The sequence below is a fragment of the Genypterus blacodes genome, unplaced genomic scaffold (genome assembly GCF_046128005.1).
Source record: "Genypterus blacodes isolate CSIRO-AG114 ecotype Tasmania unplaced genomic scaffold, CSIRO-AGI_Gbla_v1 ptg000134l_1, whole genome shotgun sequence".
Taxonomy (NCBI): Eukaryota; Metazoa; Chordata; class Actinopteri; order Ophidiiformes; family Ophidiidae; genus Genypterus; species Genypterus blacodes.
This window is the reverse complement of record NW_027466936.1, coordinates 125,850-135,000: the sequence shown is the minus strand read 5'-3', so window position 1 is coordinate 135,000 and position 9,151 is coordinate 125,850. Positions and strand designations below refer to the sequence as shown.

The 9,151-nt window shown below is 49.0% G+C and overlaps 2 protein-coding genes across 2 annotated transcripts in view; one reads left to right on the top strand and one right to left on the bottom strand.

Moving 5' to 3' along the window:
* The window catches only part of LOC143011514 (semaphorin-6D-like), a 17,132-nt gene extending 13,134 nt beyond the window's left edge, over positions 1-3,998 (top strand). Inside the window, exons 19-20 of the mRNA XM_076164410.1 lie at positions 1-25; positions 522-3,998. The exon at positions 1-25 is cut by the window's left edge and continues 107 nt beyond it. Of these exons, the coding sequence (XP_076020525.1) occupies positions 1-25; positions 522-1,694 (1,198 nt within the window). The 3' untranslated portion in view covers positions 1,695-3,998. The remainder of the gene's footprint in view (positions 26-521) is intronic.
* A 3,127-nt stretch (positions 3,999-7,125) lies between these two features.
* Positions 7,126-9,061, bottom strand: LOC143011511 (uncharacterized). The gene is made up of 2 exons (XM_076164407.1): positions 8,869-9,061; positions 7,126-8,278 (listed from the first exon to the last, which is right to left on the bottom strand). The coding sequence occupies exons 1-2, from the start codon at positions 9,059-9,061 to the stop codon at positions 7,716-7,718; spliced, it is 756 nt and encodes a 251-aa protein (XP_076020522.1). The 3' UTR covers positions 7,126-7,715.
* Positions 9,062-9,151: the final 90 nt, after the last annotated feature.

Here is a 9,151-nt window from a genome sequence, read left to right as displayed (position 1 = left end):
TGACCCCGACCTCAGCCTGTCTCAGGTACACACGGTGCATGTAGACCTGCATGTAGACCTGCATGCAGACCTGCATGCAGACCTGCATCTAGACCTGCATGAAGACCTGCATGAAGACCTGCATGTAGACCTGCATGAAGACCTGCATGTAGACCTGCATGCAGACCTGCATGTAGACCTGCATGTAGACCTGCATGTAGACCTGCATGTAGACCTGTATGTAGACCTGCATGTAGACCTGTATGTAGACCTGCATGGTGACCTGCATGTAGACCTGCATGTAGACCTGCATGTAGACCTGCATGTAGACCTGCATGTAGACCTGCATGAAGACCTGCATGTAGACCTGCATGAAGACCTGCATGTAGACCTGCATGTAGACCTGCATGTAGACCTGCATGTAGACCTGCATGTAGACCTGCATGTAGACCTGCATGTGCTTCATTCTGTGTTCCTGCATGTTTTTAGAAGCACATTTCTTTCTGGATTGTTCCGCACCATGAGGTCTAACCTCCATGTAGTCTCTCTCTCAGGGTGACGGCGAGCTGTCCGGCCTGCCCACACCGGACTCCACGCCCAGGCTCCCCATCAAGAACACCAAGGCCCTGAGACACCATCAGTACGAGAAGAACCAGAACTATAACAACGCCACGGACCACAATGCCAAGCGTGGACCCGGCTCCTCCGGATCGGGGCCCAGTTGCATGGCGGTCGTGGGGAACCCGCTGACACAGGAGGTGTTCCCGTTTTCTCATCACCATGGGAACAGTATGACCAGTGCTGCCCACAGAGCCGGAGCGTCCTCTTCCTCATTACACCTGCCTGAAGAGAAGCAGCTGTCCACTGAGGAGCGAGCGGCAGGAGTGGCAGGAGGAGTTGTGGAGGTCCCACATCAGCAGCTCTCCCATCAGACCCTCCCACAGGCCGTGGTGGACGTTTCAGCGCTGGACGAGCTCCTCAAACACATTCATGAAGTCAGCGCCTCAGGGACAGGAGGCATCAAGGTCCTGACGTCGACCTCCTCATCCTCGCTCTTCCCCTCTGCAGGACATCATCATCATCATCATCAGCACCTTCATCCCCACAGCTCACAGACTCGTACGCATCACTTTAGCAGCGGCGGCGGTGCAGAGCAGCAGATCCCTGAGATGGAATCTGCTCCGTGTCACAGCGGCTCCTCGCTGCCCCAAAACTCCACCTCTTCCTCATGCTCCTCCTCCTCTTCCTCCAACAACCCCACCTCATCCACCTCCTTCTCCTCCTCCTCCTCCACGCCCCTCCAGCAGCAGGTGATTCCAGAGAGACCCAGTGGAGGAGGAAGTGGCGTCTCTGTGACTCGCCACCCGTCGCAGCGATACCCTCTCATAAAGATGGGCGGTGGCGACGCGTCGCGCCCCCACAGCTTCAACCAGCGGGGGGCACTGCCTCTTCACTTTCTAGCCAGGATGAACACGAACAGCAGCAGCAACGGCCCGGGTGGGGCGGCGAGCGCAAACTCGCATACCAGCGCAGAGAGCCGGCGGCCGCCGGTCGCCGGTGCCTGCCTGACGCGTCAGCACAGTTACAGCGAGGGACCGCACGTCCAGCGGGCAGCTGTCGTCAGACGGACTGCATCAGTCAAACCGCAGGTCCCACCCAAACCGCTGTTCCTCCCAAACACAGTGGCAGCGTCTACGGGTAAGTACGACTACTGAGGCTCTGCTGTGAGAACCATCCAATATGGCCGCCGCTTGCCAGTGAAAAGGAAACGCTCCCACGTGGCCGCGGCGCTCGATAGAAGTGAGACCAACACAGACTGTGGTGGAGCGCTGCGGTCCACGCCGCTCGTAAAGACGAGAAAGTGTAGAGGCAGTTATCGTCCTGCTGCTGGAACACGAGGAGGCGAAGGAGACGACGCGCGGATCACAGAGAAGAGACGAACAGACTCCGCCTCTTTTCCACCAGCAAAGCCGAGCTGGATCCATCTGGTTTAACGCTAACTTAGAAAACAGCGCTGTGACGTTTCTCTGGCGACTGCAGGCGATTAGCAACAAACACGTTAGCTACAGACGCTGGGTTTGCACAGTTACCAAACAGGAAGTATGAAACACATTTATGCAAAGTTTATCCAGAAAGTCTGATCTGGATGAAGTCAATATGGGACCAAATATTTTTCCATGCTAAATGTTTTCGACCTAGTTTTACACACTTTTATTATGGAGCCAATTTTGAGGTAGAAAATGAGCTAATGCTAACCTACATGTATGCATTCATCCAACATGAAACCAAGCTAACAAGCTTTCTACAGGCGCCCAGACAGCAACAATGCTAAACAAAAGGTATCATCCTGTACCTGCAATGGTGCCACAACTAATGAGAGGAGGAGGACGAGGAGGACAAGGAGGGCGAGGGCTGGCGTCCCACGGACACGCAGCAGAGCCTGATCTAAAACTGTTGAGGTGGAAAAGACAGCAGTTCCCTTTGTGCCAAACCAGGAAGTGAGATGTTCATGATCCAGCTTCCTCACACCCCCGGTTGCTGCAGGCTGGCACCAGGCCAAGGATTCATTCAAAATCCATCAGGAGCTTCATGTAGGACTGAGGACATAAAGAAGAGCTGAGCCACGTCTGTGTGTTTAGATCAAAGTCACATTGTCATCTTCATCTTCGTCTTCACAGAGATCATGTCGTCTTTTATTGTTATTCAACAATGGTAGAAAGTATCTGAAGGACAAAACTGCACCCACTGAGTCAACACTCATTTCCATTTGATCAGTAGGACCTGGATCAGTAGGATCAGGATCTGGTGGTCCCTCAGTCCTCTTCAGATAGGAGCTCTGTGTCTCCAGGCAGAGCCGAGTGTCTAGCAGAGCTACAAACATCAACTAGCAGCATCATGGAGCTGAGATGGAGCTGATTCCGTCACATCACAAAATAGGATACACAACATCTACACACCCGGTGTCATCACCTGAAGGTGCTGCATCCTTCCTCATCTCTGTGCAACACTGTGATGTGCTTTTAATGTGAAAATGTTCACAGCACACATCTGCTGTGGTCCACATCTGTATGTTGCTCTTCCTTCATCTCCAGCCTGCTGCTCTGTTTGTGTTCAGGGGCTCTAAAAATAGAGACGGAAGCAAATTCACACAGTTTCTTCTCTTTGTTTCTGCTTTGGCAGCTCAACACAAAGACCAAACAAACAAGTGTGGTGCTGCTTTGTGGGAGGACAGAGAAGGTTTCACTTGCAGCTCCAGTCAGACGTTCTGACTTTCTGCTGGTTCACTTGCGTGCAACATTTTGAGGCAACAGCAATGAAAGTCAGCAACTGTAAAAGAGTCCATGTCTACAACAACAAACTGCAGAAACAGGGAAGCAAAGTGTCCCTGCGTGAAGCTGACAGAGCGACCGACGTGTTCCTCAGTACGGGAAAGTGTGAGAAAGTGTTTCAACGCTGTCATTGGCTCCAGATGTGAATCCCTTCAGTTGCAACAGCGGTTTTCTGTTTGCAAATAATAAAAATGGTGCAACTAAGAGATAAGATGAAGGTTTATTATCCCGAAGGAAATGACTAACTGTTCTGCTGTCATCTCTTTTGTTTCATTAACTTCATCAGGACCACAGCAGATGTTTCAGCTGTGTAACTGCTGCACACACAAACCAGCTGAAACCAACAAACCATCACAGAAATGAAGCGAAGAATCCGAAAAAACTGCCTCCAGATTAAGATTCTAAAAACCAAAACAGTGCTTTGGATCTTTGTTTAGAAAAGGGGACGTTTACTTCCCAAGAATAAGAGAGTCTTTTCTTCTTCCAGTACTTCCTCCTGGCTGCCATTAGACCAAATATCAGTCATGGACCAGGAGCAAGTATCAGGAGAGAAGACAAAGAGCCAGAGTCAGACTTTGTTGTGGCCCCTCATGCACCAGGGGCCTGAAGTCACCTGGAACCTTTAAGAAAGAAGACAAATAAATGTGGACACTGAGGAAAACAAAGCTCCATGTTGTGTCTAAAAATAAGTCATGTTCAACAACAAACAAACTTTGTAAACAAAATTCCAAACTTGGAATGGAGGTCATCATTCTAAAAACAGGTGTAATAGTTTGGAACATTCACACAACTTGTAGTTAATTAGCTTGAAACCGTGTCAAATGCCTGTTATGGTCGTTCAAATCTAAAGATTTCTGTTTCGATCAGTTTGTGCAGCAAACAGACTTCAGGAGGCCCTAAGCAGCTGTCTGTCATTAAAGCCGCTGGTCCATTTCAGGCTTGTGATTGGCTCACATGTCTCAGCATGCCGCCATATGCCGCCGCTAGATATAAAGCAATAATTTAGCCGTCTGGATGCTGCAGTGAAGCTGCAGACGGGCCGACCGGGCGCTGCACCAAATGATGCAACGCCAAGTCCGCTGGCACCAGCCAGTCGGTGGGGGGAACTGGAGGAGACTGGTGGGGGGTCAGTGAGTGAGATGTGCAGCAAAGTGTTGTCACAGCAGAATGACTGATCAGCTTGTTTGGTCAGCAGAAGAGCTGCTGCCTTCATGTTGGAACCAATTGTTCCCCGACCCAAAAGGCCAAACCGTGTTTACAACCCATTTCTCCTGCTCGGATTGGCATGATGCAGATGTGCTGTGTTCATCAAAATAATGTGTGGTGATGATCTCTAACACATTGGATCAAGATCCTTCTCAGAGTAGTGGAAGCTGCAGTGAGGGCAGGAAACAGGATCCGGACTGCACCGGATCCTGTTTCCTGCCCTCACTGCATTGCGCGCTTCACCCAGTACCCCAACACAGATGGGTTCATAGGAGGGGCTGAGCAGCAGCACCGTGCAGCTCACAGAGACACAACGGTGCTCCTCCAGCTGCTGTGCACTTTAAACAGAAACCAGCTCAGTGTTTTTCACTCTGCTCTCATGTAGGCAGCGTTTTTGTCTTTTCCAACCTGTTGGACATCAGAAAATGTGTCCAATCAGGTCCAAAGAGACAAACATCAGTAAACCCAACACTTTAACAGCAGGATATTACTGATACTACTGATACTCGATACAAGTACGACTTGTGGACAATCGCAACTATGGGCGTTGGAACTGAAGCTTAACGGCTCCTTCAGTTTTCTATGAGAATACACGAGTAACCTTCAAAACAAACCTGTTTATTCCTCAATCTGTCACTGGGATAGAGTTGAGGAGACACTGGGGTGTTACTGATGGACTACTGGCGCCTCCCTGTGGGCCATATGGGAATGACAATGTAATAATATCACAAGCTACTATGTTGACCTTCCTGCTGTTAATCGACCACGTGGATGTGTAAATAAAAGCTACTGGGAAATATTACTCAACAAGGGTTCTTCTGTATTTATTTGGGGCTTTTATTTTGAAAGAGTGACACAGCACATTTCACAGCAGTATACTTGCCTCGACACACTTTGCTCTTCTGGTTGCTAAGTTTAGACATTTTGGCACAATTTCCTTTTGTGCAGAAAAAGTCCATCAAGTCCGCAGTTTGTTTTCTGTCAGTCAGTGAAACATCTGTATCCCTGGATTTCCGACTCGCAGACTAGGCTCATTTTGAAGTCTCGATGAGGATGAGTCAACAAAAAAACAGCAACGCTAAGTCCGTTTGTGTCTCATACGAAAACATTCCATGAGATATGATTCAGGTTCTGAGTCCATGGGGGGTCCAAACTGCTGTATTTGAATTTTAATTTGTACTTTGAGACTGAGTGTGACTTGGCCCAGAGAGAGATCCACTGAGTGCAAACATGCTTACCTTCAGCTGCTGTATCTATCCCGAATAAAGGCGCATGTGAGTCGTTGTTTGTAAGTAAATCTTTCACCATAAACTGAACATCTGAGAGATTTCCCCAGAATGAAGTCGCATGTGAATAATTAAGTTTTCTTTGTGATTCAGTCTTTTACCACAAACTGTACATCTGAATGGTTTTTCTCCAGAGTGAACTCTCGTGTGATCAGTTAAGTTTGATTTCTGGGTGAATCTTTTACCACAAACTAAACAGATGAATGGTTTCTCTCCCGTGTGCGTCCTCATGTGATTCCTCAGTTCAAACTTGTTGCGAAATCTTTGGTCACATTAAGAGCAGATAAGAGACTTCTTGTAATTGCCACATCCTGTATAACTTACAACGACTTGTTCATTTGTGTTTGACGTCTTCAAACCTGACTGAGCCTGACTGGTCTCCTTCCAGTCGTTGCTGTCATCAGTCTCAATTTCAGAGGAGTCCTCACTTGCTGAGTTGAAGTTCCTGGCTGGTTCTGGTCCTGCACAGTCCTCTCCATCAGATTCAGTCTTCATCTGTTCAGTTGAGCTGCTGAGTGAAGGACCGGTCTCTCTGTTCTCCTCAGTTTGGCTTTGATGACGCACGGAGAACTCCCGTGTGTGTGTGTGTGCGTCAGCGTGCGAGTGTGTGCTACTGCGGGGGTCTACGCCCTTCATTGTTTACATTCAATTGTATTCATGATGTATTTGTTGTCTAGGTGCAGTCTGTTGACTTTATACGACTAAACTTATGGATCTAGTATTTCTGGCTAACAAGCTAAGCTAACTTCAATAGTCTAGCGAGATGATTCAGCAATAAAACACAAAAACAAAACAGCGAGCAGCGCAAAGTTCATCAGACGCGTTCGAATCTCATACAGAGGCTCTGAAGGTTCAATCCTGCTGGAAGGAACATCAACTTTAGAGAAGGAACGCAGCAGAGACGCAACAATGCGCACAGCTGCACCATCACTTCCTGTACAAGCTCACAATAACCTTCAAAATAAAATGTCTGGCCCACTAAACGCAGATAAACTGGCAGCAGTAGACAACAGTTTATATCATTTATAATGAAAGACAGATTTGTACAAGTTTATGCGCTCAGAGGAAATAGAATAGAATGATTATAAATCGTGTTTAAATCTTTCCTGACCGGTGTGTGTGTGTGTGTGTGTGTGTGTGTGTGTGTGTGTGTGTGTGTGTGTGTGTGTGTGTGTGTGTGTGTGTGTGTGTGTGTGTGTGTGTGTGTGTGTGTGTGTGTGTGTGTTAACATGCAGCACTATTGTTCAACAGGAGTGTAACTGAAAATAGTCACATATCTAAAATATTGAGAAAAATCCACAATCGACATTTGAACAAAAACAAACATGTTTAAAAGGTTTATTGACGTCTTGATTCAAATCGTCACAAAACTCAAGACTTTCTACCTTAAAAACACACTTTCAGGGTCAAACCTCAAATTTCAGTTCTGAAGAGCAAATCAAGAAACCTTTCTCTCATTAAAGTGACCACCATGTCCCTCCATGTCCCCACACTCAGAGACACTGGCGCCATTCCAGGATGTGTTTAAAATGTTGGTGACGTTTTCATTTGAATGAAATCCAAGCACTCCAGACCTAAGCCGCTTTTCTTTCTTCTTCATGTGTGGCGTGTGACAGCCGACGTTAGTTTCAATGTTTTTCTCATCAATAGGACGCTGTAACGCCCTGCTGTCCAATCAGAAGCGAGGGTGGGGGGGGGGCTTCCCAGCGCTCAACAACACCAATGGAGGAGGAACAAAAAGCTGCTGATGAAACACACGCCACATACGTGTGAGCCAGACATGAATCAGGCTGAGTGGATCCTCTGGAGAAGCACACCTGTCCATGATGTCATGACTCTGGAGTCTGTACCTCCTTCCTGCTGCGTAACTGGTGTGTGTTTCTCTGTCCCTTGTCTCGTGGCGGTGTCATGTTGGTCACATGTCGGCGGCGGTGGGGCTCTGCAGTGGTTTGTGGATCAGGTGTGTGCGGATGTGCCTCTTGTAGTTGGAGTTGTCGCTGAATCTTTTGCCACATTCCTCGCAGCTGTATGGCTTCTCTCCCGTGTGGATCCTCATGTGTTTCTGATAGCCGTCAAACCGCGTCAGTCTCTTCCCGCAAATGTCGCACCAGTACGACTTGTCCACCTTGGCCTCCACCTTCCGGTGCACCTGCACGTGTTTGGCCCAGTGGCCGCGCTGAGCAAACACCCGGCCACAGATTGTGCAAATGTACGAGTCCAACACCTCCGAGTGCAGCATCTCCAGCTCAGAGTCCAGCTGGCCGTTATCCGACACCGAGTGCAACGTTTCAGGAAGGTCTTCCTCCATCTCCGACAGGGCCCGCTGGGCCGAGGTCCCCGGCTGAGGGTCTGGCTCGGAGGTCTCCGGGTCCTCGCCCTGCTGAGCCGTCCAGAGCTCCTCCTCTTCTTTCTTGAGCTGAGGAGGTTTGTGTTCCTCCGGGGCCTCGTCGGGGCTCCACTCTTCCTGCTCGGGCAACGCTGCAGCAAGAGAAGAAGAAGAAAAAAACACAGCAGTCACCCACTAAACCAGTACACACAGGACTTAACCCTCCAGTGACTGAATCCTCTGCAGTGATGCAGTGATCTATGTGTTAACAAGCACAACAACACTTTAACACTTCTACCAATATTAATGACGTCAATCAATCCCCCTGTATTCACCTAAACGTGATTACAGTGCAGGAACCAAAGGTCACAAAGGCGCTGGATTCATGGACATATCGACTTTGGACCTGTGAGCGGCTTTAAAGCTGCAGTTCAAGCTCCAGCCTGTAAGTGGGGCGCCAACATTGGACATGGTTTGAAGTGCGGGTCGTTTCAGATTCAGGTTAAAGTTCAACACAAATATCTAAAGTTCAAACCTCAAACTTGGGAACACGGGAATGACAGGTAAACTTAGTCTGAACTTTAATTCATTGAATAATATAGAACACTTTTCCTGTTTCTCAACCGCAACGACTGGAAAGCAGCGACACTTTCAAGCGGAAGTCACGAGATAACATGGACACACGTCGGTGTGTGACGCGGGGCGATGAGGAGGAGGACGAGAAAGGGGAAAAGGAACTCACGGCCCCTCTGCACTTTGATCTGCGGCTTGTGGATCAGGTCCAGCATCCTGCGCTGCCGGTCGATCTCCATCTTTGAGCGGGAAATCTCCTCCTCGTACTCGGCCAGCGTCCTGCCGAACACCTCGAAGATCTCCTCCGCGGCCGCGGTGAGGCGCTGGTTGATCAGCAGCCTCAACATGTCGATCTTAGACATTTTCTCCGCTCTTGTTGGAGTTGGAGTTCGGACAAAGCAGGAGGACTTCGCTCCCTCGCTCCACAGCGCCCTGCAGGCGTGTTTACGGCG

What these genes read in the sequence shown, in the direction of transcription:
- LOC143011511 (XM_076164407.1), bottom strand. Translation starts at nt 9,061, where the DNA reads ATGTCTAAGATCGACATGTTGAGGCTGCTGATCAACCAGCGCCTCACC. An exon ending in GATCAAAGTGCAGAGGGGCC is followed by an intron (nt 8,279 to 8,868) that starts GTGAGTTCCTTT and finishes CTCTTGCTGCAG; the next exon opens with CGTTGCCCGAGCAGGAAGAG.